Source organism: Sarcophilus harrisii, chromosome 1 (genome assembly GCF_902635505.1).
Source record: "Sarcophilus harrisii chromosome 1, mSarHar1.11, whole genome shotgun sequence".
NCBI classification, from domain to species: domain Eukaryota; kingdom Metazoa; phylum Chordata; class Mammalia; order Dasyuromorphia; family Dasyuridae; genus Sarcophilus; species Sarcophilus harrisii.
In genome coordinates this window covers 535,637,491-535,651,796 of record NC_045426.1, presented here as the reverse complement: position 1 = coordinate 535,651,796, position 14,306 = coordinate 535,637,491, and the positions used below count along the sequence as shown (strand labels likewise).

Here is a 14,306-nt window from a genome sequence, read left to right as displayed (position 1 = left end):
TTTACTAATTATATGCTTTTAACCAAGTCAGATTTTTTTATTTGTAAAGTTAGTGGGTTGGATTAAAGGTTACTCAGTGGCTAATGGCTCTGAATTCTATGGTCTATAAATGAAAAAAGTACATCTCTTCAAATGGCTGTCTGAGATCCCATGAGACCTTCTCCTAATTTAATCCAAAAGAAGGCATAGCTATAAATGTTCCTTGAGGTTAGACACTGTTGTCTTTGTATCCCTAACACTCAATACACTGTCTTTCATGCAAAAATCATGAATAAATTGTTTATTGTATAGATGGATTGGACTATGCATCAAATATGACAATGCCAAACTTAGCACAGTACTATGCCATCAGTAAATATTCAACAGATGAATGAATGAATCATGGTATGGAGGGAAACAGCTGAATTTAAGGTAGATGACCTGAGCTGAAAGGGTGGTTCTCTTTCTTACTATCTGTATGACTTGCACAAAGTCACTAAACCCCTCTGATTTCCCATAGCAACATCTATAAAATGTAGATAACATTTGCACTAATTCACAAGTTCATTGGGATGGTCAAATAAAATAATTGTAATCTGTTGTTCAGTCATTTTTCAGTCTTGTTCAACTTCAGATACTAGAGTAGTTTGCCATTTCCTTCTCCAACTCATCTTAGAAAACTGAGGCACATAGGGTCACACAGCTAGCATGTATCTGAGGTCTGATTTGAACTCGGGAAGATGAGTCTTTCTGATTCCCATCCAGTGCTCTGTCTACTATGCTCAATATTAATTTCTACCATAATTACTATTTTATTATGGTATGAGAACCATTGAGAAAAAGATTACTAGACTAGGATTGTCATGGTAAATGAGCTATGACTCACTGCTAGTGGCTGTAATGATACTTCCCCCTCTATTAATACTTTAAGTCTTACCTATTTGTAGGATCCTTCAGCATTCTTCCCAGGTCTAGTACAGCACCAGGCTGAGGAGTCCACGTAGAAACATTAGAGATTTTTTTAATGAGGTTATTGAGGTCATTTGGGTCATTTTTGATATTTGTTTCTTTAATATACCTGTAAATTAATAACACACTCTGTGAAGAAATTCATATTCTGATTCTTTCTTATATAGTAGTTTGAACTGAATAATTTAGTTAATAAGTATTTATTAAGTACCTACTATGTCTACTATGCTAAATACTATACAGAGACAGTCCCTGCTCTCAAGGAGCTCACAGTCTAGTAGAAACTAGTAGAAATGAAAACAACTATGTATAAATAAGATATATAGAAGATAATCTACATAGGAAACTGGGAGATTGACATATCTGTGCAAGATTAAAGGTCAACGAGAGATGAGGGAAGGATAGATTTAAAAATCATCAGCATAGAAATAATCAATCAGTCCAAGCTAATACGGAAATAATATAGAAGGACAAAGCCCTGCACAAAGCCCTATGGAACACCCATGATTAAAGAATGATTTATCATCTAGCAAATAAATCTGAGAAGGAATAGTCTGACAGGTAGGAGGAGAGCCAGGAATCTGAAAACCTAGAGAGAGGAGATTTTTAAGAAGAGAGTGATCAACAATATCAAAGGCTACAGGGAAATCAAAACGGAGAAGAATTGAGAAAAGGCATTTGGCAGTCAAGAAATCATTGGTAACCTTGGACAGAGCAATCTTGGTAGAATGATGAAGTTGGAAGCCAGATTGTGAGGGATAAGGAAGGGAGTGGGAAGAGAGAAAATGGAAGCATCTATTATAGAGAGCTTTTTCAAGAAGTTTAGCTACCAAGGACAGAAGAAATATAGAATGACAGATGGAACAAAAGGACCAAGTGAGAGTTTTTGAGGATGGGGAAAACATGAATATCTTTATAGGCAGTAGGACATTGTCACCAGACTGAGATAGATTTAAATGATAAGTGACAGAATGTGCATGAGAGAAGGGACAATCTATTCAAGAAGATGCGATGCAATTGTGCAGGTAAGGGGGTTGACCTTAGTAAGAAGTAAGGCCATCTCTTCATGTGAGACAGGGGTGAAGGAGAAAGTAGGGACAAGAGGCATTTGACTGCTATGAAATGAGGAAGAGGGAAGAAAAGGAAGCCTATGATGAATGACGTCAATTTTCCTGTAAAATATGAGAAGCAAGGGTCTTAATTAAGATGTCTATAGGCATACTATTACTTGAGATCAGAGTAGATATATGGGTGTGTGTGGGAGGGGGAAAATAGGCTTGAGAAGTTTTGTATTTCATAGACTATGCTAGAACTCTGCAATTATGGCTAAAAAGTGTTCCTTGGGTTATTGAGCTACAGTTTAGTTTTAGAAATGATCCTGTAACTTTCTCAAGCAGAAAATAAAACTTGAACTTGGGGATCCCTTAGAACAATGAATTCAATTGGAGCTGTGGTGCTTCTGACAGTCCAAATGGAGTTTACTGGATATTAAACTTCATCCCCTGGATATATGTGGGGGTTTGCTGTGTGAGAATAAAGAAAGTCAGCTTAGTAGAGATGGTCTGTTAGAATTTTGACTTTATCTCTTTCCCCTCTATGAGATTAAAGTGATGAGAGCGGTTTCATACATGTTCCACATAACACAGTCAGCAACACCACACCCAAACAAATATTTCCTCTACCAAAAGCCCCTACAGATTCTTCAGACATGAGAAAAATATTCAGGAAATACCCAGTGTAGTGTGGAAAGCTCACCAGATTTAGAATCAAATAAACTAGTTTTGATTTTGTTTCTGTTACTTATTTGTGTGACTTTGTGCAAATCAATTTATTTTCTGAATTGAGTCTCCTCATCTACTAAATGAGGAGATTATAACACAATCTGTAACACCACACCCAAACAAATATTTCCTCTACCAAAAGCTACTTCAGATTCTTCACACATGAGAAATATAACCCAGGGTAGTGATGCAGGAAATGTCCATTGTAGTGTAAAAAGTTCATCAAATTTAGAATCAAATAAACTGGTTTTGATTTTTTAATTCTGTTCCTTCTAATTTATGTGATTTGGTGCAGCTCAGTTTGTTTTCTGAACTTGAGTCTCCTCATCCATTAAATGAGGGGATTAATAGGCACTCAGAATTAGATGACCACTAAAGTTTTTGCAGCCCTTAACACAGTAAATTGTTGGCAAGCCAAACAGTAGCTTTGCTATTATGTATTTTTCTCAGGCCACTCCTTAAGTGAATTCTTTATATTAAATCATTTTCTTCATGGTTTTTGTGGCATTTAGGGACATAAGATCAAAAACTACAGAGTGGGAAGGGACTTTAGACCTCATCTAGCCTTATTTTACAGATGAAGAAACTGACAACTGGAGTTGTGATTTTCCCGTAGTTGTAGAGGTAGCAAATGGAAAAGCCAGCATTAGAAACAAGATTTTCTCTGCTAGAAATTCACTTTCCACTATACAATGTTTTTTCACGTTGGGTCATTCATTACCCACTTTGTCGTAAAATTTCGTAGGAAATGGTATTGAATATAATGCTGAGCCATACTTGTCGGATGGGTGGGATTCCACAAAATATCCAGCAAAAGGACAAAAAATTCTGGGTTGTAGGTCCTTCACCAGCTGGGCCTTATAGTTCAGGAGTTTCTTCCTCTCTGTTTTAATGAACTGGGCCTTCCACTCCTCTGAAATGATAAGAGTTTTGATAATTCATTTCCATATTGTAAGAATCATAATTTTAATATTAATTTTTAATAAATTAATTAATATTAATAATAATCATAATTGATTGAAGCTTTAAAATCATTTCAGAAGGTAAAAACAGATGAATGGCAGAAGTAAAATAAGAAGCAATATTGTCATTATCCACTGCATATTAGTAACACTCTGAAATTTTGCACCAGCAGGGATAAGTAATCTCTCTATATATCCTCAAATAATTTATATCTATTTTTCTGTTTCCTAAAATCCAGGGATGGGAAGGACCTTTGAAATCATATAATTCTAGGATAATAGTTTAGAGATAAAGCGGGAACTTGGCAGCCATATAATTAACACCTTCATTTCATTGATGAAGAAACAGACCTATTTATAGGAAACAATTTGTTCAAGATCAGAAGTAGCAAATATCAGTTTGATCTAGGCTTTTAATCCAGGTATTCTGATCCAAATTCAGGTCTCTTTCCATCACACTTGTCTCGTCTCAAGTCATTTGGTAGAAACCTAGTTTGAATACTTATGTTTCATTTCTAATAATATGATTAGTTTAAATTCTATTGTCTAAGCTCTTTCTTCTCTTCTTCCCTGTCCCACTAAACTGTAAGTTCCCTGAAGGCATACAATGTGTCCTTTGACATCTTCTTATGCCATACGTCCAGTTTCTTTCTTTGTTTTTCATTTGGCAGGAGGGATGTGACTTAATTAGTACATGAAGTCAATAATACGGAAACTCCCTCTACTAATAAAGAACAGCACCTGCTCTGCCTACAGTTTTTAGTCTGAGAGGGTTGTGTGGGTGCACAAAGGGACCCCAAAGCCAATAAATATTGTGAGCAGACCTTGAACACGGATCTTCCTAATTACAAGGTTAGTCCCCTAACAACTATGTTATATTGATTGCTTTCCAAATTGCTTAAAATGAATAATTAATAAACAAATAAATGTCTAATTGAATTGAAATCCCAGGTATCTCTGGGAGAGCATGTATTCTCAGATGGCAGAGTATTATGTAGACCCTTGGAGTTTTACTACTAATTCAGTCCTATTCTAGATATCTATATTGCATGTTTAATTCTGGCAAATACTTTAATTCTTGCATACTGATTTCATAACTAAAATAGAAGCTTCTTTGTAACATAATGTACATATATATGTCCCACTCCCCAGGGCCATTGATGCACGTAGTAGGTATGTATCGAATGAATTAATGAAATAAAGGAATAGAATTTAAGGGGAAAAGTGTAAATAATCTTTGTTTCGACTTCAAAGCTATAGAAAGGACTATCAACCCACCCACAAATGGAGTATCTCTAAGTATAGATTAGTAGGTAGATGTGTGAAATGAGTTCATGCTTTCTAATCACCAACTTTATAGGAAGATCTTACTTTGATAGTTGATCTTAACATGTTTCTTTCAGGTTATGTGGGGGAACAGCAGAGAAAGGAACAGAGAAAAATCTATATTAGCTTGAGTTGGTCTATACTTCTGCTCTTGACCTATTATTATGTTTTGGGGGATTAGGAATGGGGAGACTGACATATATGTATCTCCTGAAACTGGCTGCCAACTGATAGTGTATTTCATTTTTTCTTACTATATAGTGGCAAAGTGGAAAGAACTTTGCATTCAGATGACCTCAGTTCAAATCTTACTTTGGCACTTACTACCTACATGAATTTTAACCTCTTTGGGAATCAATTTATTCATCTGTTCAATGAAGAAGTTAGAACCCTAAGGTTTTAGATTAGTGTTTCTGCTGTACATTTGTAATCCTGTAAGGATGAGAGATCACACTTCACTAAGAAATAGGATATCAGTGCATGAACAGCTTTAATTTGAAATTACCTAACCAGGTTTGGAACCTTTCCTAATCCATATACACATATTTAAAAGTTTCCTTTTGAGAATATATGAGAGTACTTTTTAAAAACTTAAGTTACCAGTAAACTTTCCACCACTGAATGTCATCGGAAAGCCAGATGCTCCTCCAGCAAAATCACTCATCATCAGATCAACCTTTTCAGGAAGTCTCCCCCCATTAGGTCGAGTACAATCCACTGTATTGAGAATTTTGTGACCTAGGCAAAAAGATAAAGGATAAGATCCTTAAAGGAATTCTGGTCAATTTAGTAAACATTTATCAGGGCTACATTGTACAAGGCATTATTCTATGTGGAAGAATGAGAAAGTATGAAGTACAAAGAAAACAATACTCATCCCTACCTGTTAAGAGCTTTCATTCCTATTGGGGGGATATAACACACAAGGTCATCTGAGGAGAGAGCAAAAGAGCACTAATAACTAGGGTATTAAGAAAGGCTTCTTGGATATGGTGGCAAATGAGCTAAGTTTTAACTAAGAATAAGGATTCTACAACATAGACAATGGTTCTTTATCCTATTAAAAATTATTGAAGGTCTCTCCAAAGCGTTTTTGTTTATCTGGATTATATTTATAGACATTTACCATATTGGAAATGAAAACTATTTTTGAATTTGTAGACCCTCTAAAAGGGTTTCAGAGATCCCCAGGATTCTCCCCAGGGGTCCTCAAACTACAGCCAGCGGGCCAGATGCGGCAGCTGAGGACGTAAATCCCCCTCACCCAGGGCTATGAAGTTTCTTTATTTAAAGCCCCACAAAACAAAGTTTTTGTTTTTACTATAGTCTGGCCCTCCAACAGTCTGAGGGACAGTGAACTGGCCTCCTATTTAAAAAGCTTGAGGATCCCTGCGAGTCTAGACCATACTTTGAGAACACTGATAGCATTTCCACTCCCTCTGTTTTTGTCTGTTTGCATTTTTTATTTTCTTCTCAGGTTATTTTTACCTTATTTCTAAGTCTGATTTCTCTTGTGCAGCAAAATAACTGTATGGACATGCATACATATATTGTATTTAACATATACTTTAACATATTTAACATGTATTGGTCTAACTGCCATCTGGGGAGGGGGGAGGGGGAAGAAGGGGAAAAGTTGGAACAGAAAGTTTTGCAAAGGTCAATGCTGAAAAATTACCCATGCATATATCTTGTAAATAAAAAGCTATAATAAAAAATAAATTAAAAGGAAAAATTTTTTAAATTAAAAAAAAATAAGGATAAAGATTCTATGTGGCAAAATTGAGAAGAGAGTACTTTCCACTTATGGAGAGAATACAATTTGTGTAAATGGATGGGAAGGACAGAGGGAAAAACTAATAATTCAACTTTGCTGAAAAACATGGTGTTTGGATGAGAATAATATTAATTAAGAATGGAAAGATATCTTGGAGAAGATTACAAACAACCTTAAAAGCCAGGCAGAGGAATTTGCTTATTGTGATCCTGGTAGCTGCTACCACATAGCCCCCAAATCATTTTCCTTCATTTTTCAAGGGGCTCAATACTTGAATCATAGTCTTCTTATCCTCATAATACTAGTCCTTAAGTTTAGGCATCCCAATAAAACCATTGATGTTTCTTCAAATACTTTGACTTCCCAGCTCATCAAATATTTTTGAAGTTGCATCATATGCATCTTCAATTTACCTCAATCCAGCCAAAAAGTAACCATGCTTTTTGATCTTATCATCACCCACTAGCATTTTACCTATATTACTCAGAAGTATGCAATTCTTTTATGTGCCCATAACCTTCTGCCCACTTTTTTTTCTGGGAGTATCATACTCTCCTTCATCACCACTGCAGCCTCCAGTCACTCATCCTTTCTTATTTTCCTTGTCACTTTACTCAGGTGCTCATCCCACTTTTTTTCCTTCAAGATCCTAAGGCTATGATTAGTTAATTCAACTCTGAATTGTTCTCAAACAAGAAGGGAAGGAACAAGATCAGAGAGATACTATAGAAGTGGGACAGATCAAATTAGTATAACCAAAACCAATTGCAGGGACAAAAGGAATAAGTGGATGAAAATACAGATCTAACAATCTATCTTTAAGATTGCTCTAAATCAATGAATTAGAGAAAAAGTATTTATTAAATGTTAAGGGACAGGTCAATTTTCTGAGAGCCTCCACAGCTGTGGATCATAACATCTGAAGGAGTTGCAAAAGCAGTCTTTGTTGACACAGGTGTCCCAGACTGGGAATGAGATAAATTAGAGGCAGAGGAAAAGAGGAGAGAGGTTAGAGAACAGCAACTGTCTCTCAGTCTCCTTGTATCATCCTCTCACAAGAGGAGAGCCATTATGCAGGCCTGGGCTGACTCTCCAGCAGCCACACTACCGTGTATTCCAACAGCTCCAGGTAGCACAACAATTAAACACTTGTTCTAGGCACCAACTTAAGGTCTGGACATGGAATTATTGAATTGTTCTTAAGAAGCTCCAGTTCAGTCAAGGGAAACAATACTTGTAGAAGAGTTGTGACCAAGAAGGAGTAAAGTCACAGGAATGGTGAATGGAATCTTAGGCAATGAAATGATGCACCCTTTCCAGAAGTAGTAGTATTGATATTTCATCTCTTACTTCTGTGCATATGAATAGACTTTTTCTCCGTGATTAAAATGTTTTCCCTTTTCTCTTATACCTTGTAGAATTCCTGATTCCCATCCCATCAAGATTCACTTCAAGTACTATTGTATACTTGAGGCCTTTACTAATCCCTCAGTGCAGGCTAATTTACTTGGTTAGAGAAAAGTTAATTTAATGGGAAGCACATTTGACTGGAATATCAGGATTCTAGACCTGACTGCCATTAATTAACATGTTACTGGACAAATTCCTTAACCTCTTTGAGCCTCAGTTTCCTTATCTATATTTTGAGGATAATACCTGTTTTACAAGAACCAAAAAGAAATTACATGAACAATGTGTTATAAACTGTACATCACTATATTAATATAAGAAATTAACTAAAGAACAAGATGAATGAAAAGATCAAGACTAAAATCTTTAATATTAGATTCTGATTTTTCAAAGTCCATAAATTCTTCCACTGAATAATAGACTGGCTCTGTTAATTAAGCCATGCTCCTAATGAAGCCCTTATATGACTGAACCCTTTACTCTAGAGAGTAATTACCTCCAAATAGTGGAATTCCATGGAATCAGGTGAGAGTATGAATGGACTTGCACAAATCTATCACCATCACTGAGAGAGGGGGGAGCAATTATGTTTCCCACTGGTAGTGGAATCAGTGGCCCATTTTGACAAATAAAGAGTACCATTAAATAATCTTAACATTGTTTTAGGCTTTCAGAAGCTCTCTCTGTGCCTCTGAATTGAAGTACAAATTCATTTACTAGGAGATCACCTAATTCATTCCCTTATTGGTAATGAGTAAGGGGTCTATGAGGAAGGAAACTGAGACCTAAAAAGGCAATAGGTAAGGTGATATAAGTGATAAATAGCAGAGCTGAGCTTTGAAGCCAGATCCTCTGACTACTGTTCCTGTATTTTATTTTCTTTTTACTACATCATGTCCTTATTTGGCATTTTTGACTTCTACTTACCAGATTTATTTCCTATCAATCCCTTCCATATAATCTATGTTCCAGTAAAACTTAGATATTACTAGCTCCATAATCTTGTCTTTTTCTTTTTTCCCACAAACCATCTTCTCTGAACTTTTCATCTCTATTTCTTTTTTCTTTTTTGCTCAGGCAATTGGGGTTAAGTGACTTGCCCAGGATCAAGCTAGGAAGTGTTAAATGTCTGAGATCATATTTGAACTCAGGTCTTCCTGCCTTCAGGGTTGGTACTCTATCCACTGTGCCACCTTGCTGCCCTTTTGATCTCTATTTCATTAAGTCTTTATTTTTATATCTCTCTATCAGATTGTAAATTCCTTGAGGGCCAGGCCATATAATTTTTCATTTTTGTTTCATTAACACCTAGCACAGAGCTACATACATAGAAGATACTTGCTAAATATTTGTGTATGAATTTTAAAATTATATAACAATAAAAATAATAAGAAACAATATTGAACAGTAGAAAGTCCCTGACTTGATTTCAGGACAGATTTATTTTCAAATTCTGGATAAGGATTTAAACTCCCATTACTATGTGTATGATTTAGATAAACCACTCTATGTTTCTGTCTCAGTTTCCGCATTTGTAAAATGGTAATAATACTTACAGTATTTACTGTCCGTGGACTGTGAGTAAAGTACTCTGAAAACTTTAAAGCATTATTTAAATATGAATGATACTATTATACTTTCCCTCCTCCCTTCCTTTCAAAAAGATAAAAAAGTAGAATTAAATTTACAATGTCAAGCAAAAGGGCTAACCACTTATTTTAGCATACTAAGCAAAATGCCAAAGGTCTGATTATGGAATGGAAGAGTTAACAAATAATTAACACCTGAGCAGTTGGATAAACCCAATTATTAGCATTTTATTCTATAGAATATCTGCCTACTATAACAAAAGATTACAATGTGCCCTACTATATGCAAATAAAGGGGGAAAAAAGAGGAAGGTTGTAATGAGTTCCATCCTATAAAAATAAAAAACATAGGAAGTTTATAAATGCAATTTGATCAAGATCTACACAAAGTTCCTGTGAAATTTTCATCTCATTGTTGAAACATATTTAAGGATATCATACCCTTATACTCCACAATGATGCAAGTATCTAATTCAGGGTGAATGCCATCCATCAAGATCATGAATCGAAGATTTTGATCTACCTGAAATCAAACAATAACAATACTTTCTTTAATTGGCAGCTTGGCTTTCAACATTTATTCAACAGGTATTTATCAGATACCTACTATTGTCTGTCAAATGTAGTACCAGGCAACCTTAGGGAATTAAAAAAAAAGTCCTTGATCCTGAGGACCTTGAAATCAAATAAGAGAGATAAAATACACTAAAATATAATACAAAAGTCCAGTATGATAAGTGTGTATCAAAAGCACTATGGAAATTTAGGAAAGAGAGAGAGAGTACAGCAGTCCTCAGTAGGGGAGGTTCCATAAAGGAGAAAGGGGTACTGCAGTAAACTTTCAGTAAGGAAAGAGAGCGAAAGAGCAATCTCAGCAGAGAGAATGACCTGAATGAAAGTACCTGAAGGAGAGCAGTGAACTAAGGAAAGGGAAGATAGACTAGATTATAGTTTGATAGCTTTACAAGGAAAAGTAGATTGGAGAATAGTTGGTTAACTTCTGAAATCATAGACTAAAGAATTTGGGCTCTCATCCATAAGCAATGAGGAGATACTATGAAAATAATGTATGTAGATCTTAATCAAATGGCACTTACAATCTTCTTCTCTTCTTTATTTTCCATATTTTTATAGGGTAAAATACATTGCAACCTTCATTTTTTTTTCTTTCTTGCATATGGTGGTACACATTGTAACCTTTGTCTAAAGACTTTTGTATAGCAGGCAGACATTCTGTGGAATAAAATGCCAATAATTGGATTTATCCAGCTGCTCAGATGTGAACTGTGTGCAGTTCTCCTATATTCCATATTAGACCTTTGGCATTTTGCTTAGTATACTAAAGTAAGTGGCTACATGTAGGAGGGTTAGTATGATGATGCTAATGCTACAGAGGATGGATTAGAATTGAAAGACACTGGAAATGAAAAAGATCACCAAGAGGCAATCATAACAGTCCAGAAGAGAGATTTTAAGAACCTAAATTAGGGTGGAAATAGAAATAATGGGATCTGTAAACTTGACTGCTTATTGAATGTAGGGAAATGAGTCAAAGATGACCTTAAGGATTGAGGATAAGGGACTACAAGAATTGGTGGTGCCATTCAAAGGAAAAGAGAAATCAGGAAAAGAAACAGGGTTAAGGGAAAAGATGGGTTCAGTTTTTATATTATTAAGCTTAAGGTGCTGACAGGAAACTTAAGGGTAGATGACCAGCAATCAATGAAAAAATACAAGACATGGAAAGTGCAGTGATTTAGGAAAAAAGAATGCAATATTTGGAGTTAGAAAACCTCTGTTGAAATACCATCTCTCTCTACTTGCTACATATGTGACTTTGGGAAAATTATCATTTAATCTCTCTGAGCCTCAGTTTTTCTATAGATAAAATGAGGCAGCTGTCCTACTTAGCTTCTAAGATCCTTTCCAGTTCTAAATTTATGATCTTAAGACCAAAAAAAAAAAAAAAAAAATGTGCAAAGAGGGATAAAAGATCAAAATTTGAAAGTCAGCAATTTACCTATACTTAATGCCTTAATAGTGGATGCAATCAACATAATAGAGAGAGGAGAGAAAATGACTGAAGATAAAATATTGGAGAACATCTACATTTGGGGAAAGAAGAAGAAACAAAAGAGTTAGAGAAGAAGTGGTTAGATAAATTGGAAGAGAATCAATCAGTATCATGGAAATCAAGGAAGGAAAAGGTTAATTCCACCTGCCTCCTAGCTAGACTATTGAGCAAGTTCAAGAATATAACAAGCAAGCAGGCCCTTCTGGCTGGCAAAGTTGATTCTGGCAAGCCACTGAAAGATTAATTACCTCCTTTGTAGTTTACTTTGGTTTGCAAACTTGCCCAAAACCATAATAGGCTAGGGCTATAATCTTGAAGGTTTTTCCCAATTCACAACAACACAGTGGTCTGAATGATTGAAGGTAGTATAGACATAGCTTATCTGTGAATCTTATAATGATCAATCTTTGTCAGTAGATTTTGCTATTACTCTTATCTAAATTCCTCTATGGTTAATACATTCTTTTCCCTTCCTGCTCTCCCTATCCACTTAATACAGAATAATCAAGTTGACAAAGAACAAAGTCTCTCAACCTCAACTGATTGCTTCATTTCCATTTTCTTCAACCATACCTTTCAATGTCCTCCAGGTATGATTCCTCCATTCCCTGTGCCTTCTGGAAAGCCAGTTCCAGTATTTTCATATTAAGTTTCTTCTCATTTCTCCCATCTACTATCTACATTGTGATTCTGCCTGCCAAATCACCTTTTCTGATACTGCTTGTCTTTTTGCTCATTCCGCAGAACTCTGTTCTAGTGAGGGAATTGGAATACTCTGCTGCCCAATGGCACTTCCAGATTTTCCCTTTACTACTGTCATTCAGTAACGCTTCCTCCTTTAAGGATTACTCAATACATATCTCCAACCTAAATCAAATTCTGTTAGCTATACTAATGTTCAGGACATTATTCCTTTTCTTCATTGAATTGTCTTTGCTCAGTCTTTCTACCTCAAATCCTTCCCTCATTCCAGCAGACGTCAACATGCATGTTGATGTTCTCTTAAATACCTTATTTTCCTAGGAAATTTGCCAGGAGGAAATTGTGAAACTACATTTACCGGATCCACTACAATTTAATGCTAACTAATTTTAACCACAACCAAACAAAAGCAAGGTAAGTCTATAATGCCTCCCTAATTGATTTCTGGTCTCATTGATTCCAGCAGCTTCTCCAAAACTTTTCTCTTTTTCTTAAAATTCCCACTATACTCTTCTCCCTACCTTCTCTACTAAGGAATTTACCTCATAATTCTAAAAATTCATCAAAAATGTGCTCTTCTCTCCTCCACCTCACCTCATTTTTCCATCAGATTTCGATTACATTAAAAGAAAACAATTAATGGGATATAAATCAGAGTACAAGATTAAATAATCTGATTTCTAACAGAAGGAAAGATGAGGGGCTTTCCAAGTTGGGAGGGAGATGAGTGAATTTTGAAAGTTGGAAGAGGGAAGAGTGAGCCGCTGGACTTTTCTGGATATGAAATAGGATGTCACTCAATTCCCATGAATCACTTTGGGGCTATTTCTGTACAACATAAAGCAGATGAATATTTGTAATTATCTTCTTAATTCAGTTTATTCTAAAATGACCAGCATAACTTCATGAAAACCCTCTGAAAAGCATTACTAAAAGATGTATAAAAAACTCAAATGTCTTACCTCCTGCCAAGTCCCAAATGGCACTACGTGAATGTTGGTCAATGGCACACCACTCTGCCTCAGATTCCAAAACACTGGCCTTTCTGTGTTTCCAACATAAATAGGAATGTCTGGTCTTCGGTCAGCAAGCTTCTTTAGAGTAGGGTAGCTAAAGTAGGAATAAAGGGAAGAGTTAAAAACAAAAACATCCATCATAAGAAACAGATCATTCCTTTCTATACATTATCACAAAGGATAGGCATAGTAAAGCTGATTTTTCTCAATTTTCCAGAAAAACAATTTATATCTGAACATAACATGAATGGAATAATAATAAAAGTTTTCAGGAAGAAGTTGTGACTCTTAGAATACCTATAATGTATTGATGTTAAACTCTAGACATAGTTCCATCAAATTCTGTCAAGATCACCCTTTACTGACTTTGGTGCTTTCTCAGGGTAACTGTGCTGTAAAGCAGTTTTTTTTTTTTTTTTCTTCCTGCCATCCCCTACTATGTAATAGCACCTTTATCCCTACATAAGTAAGCCAATTAAATTTAACTAAGGTACTTTGTTATTACATGGACTATGAAACCAGTTATTCCATAATTCTAATATTTATTTCTATGGAGCACAGTTACAACTAAACAGGGCATTGTGAGAAGTATTGTGGACCATTGATACTACTCCTTTATTTGACCTTTTTCCATTTGACGTTTTTCATTCCTCACAACAACCAAAAGAGGCAGGTACTATTATTACCCCTATTTTACAGATAAAGAAACTTAAGCAAATAT

General features: G+C 35.5%; 1 protein-coding gene across 3 annotated transcripts in view; it reads right to left on the bottom strand.

Moving 5' to 3' along the window:
* Positions 1 to 14,306, bottom strand: part of LOC100929712 (cytidine monophosphate-N-acetylneuraminic acid hydroxylase) — an 89,138-nt gene that overhangs the window by 31,568 nt on the left and 43,264 nt on the right. For all 3 annotated transcript variants that reach the window (XM_012541605.3, XM_012541604.3, XM_003760126.4), the window contains exons 7-11: positions 13,532 to 13,679; positions 10,235 to 10,316; positions 5,618 to 5,755; positions 3,507 to 3,642; positions 917 to 1,057 (exon numbers count right to left, since the gene is read on the bottom strand). In XM_012541605.3, coding sequence (XP_012397059.1) covers positions 917 to 1,057; positions 3,507 to 3,642; positions 5,618 to 5,755; positions 10,235 to 10,316; positions 13,532 to 13,679 — 645 coding nt within the window. The remainder of the gene's footprint in view (positions 1 to 916; positions 1,058 to 3,506; positions 3,643 to 5,617; positions 5,756 to 10,234; positions 10,317 to 13,531; positions 13,680 to 14,306) is intronic.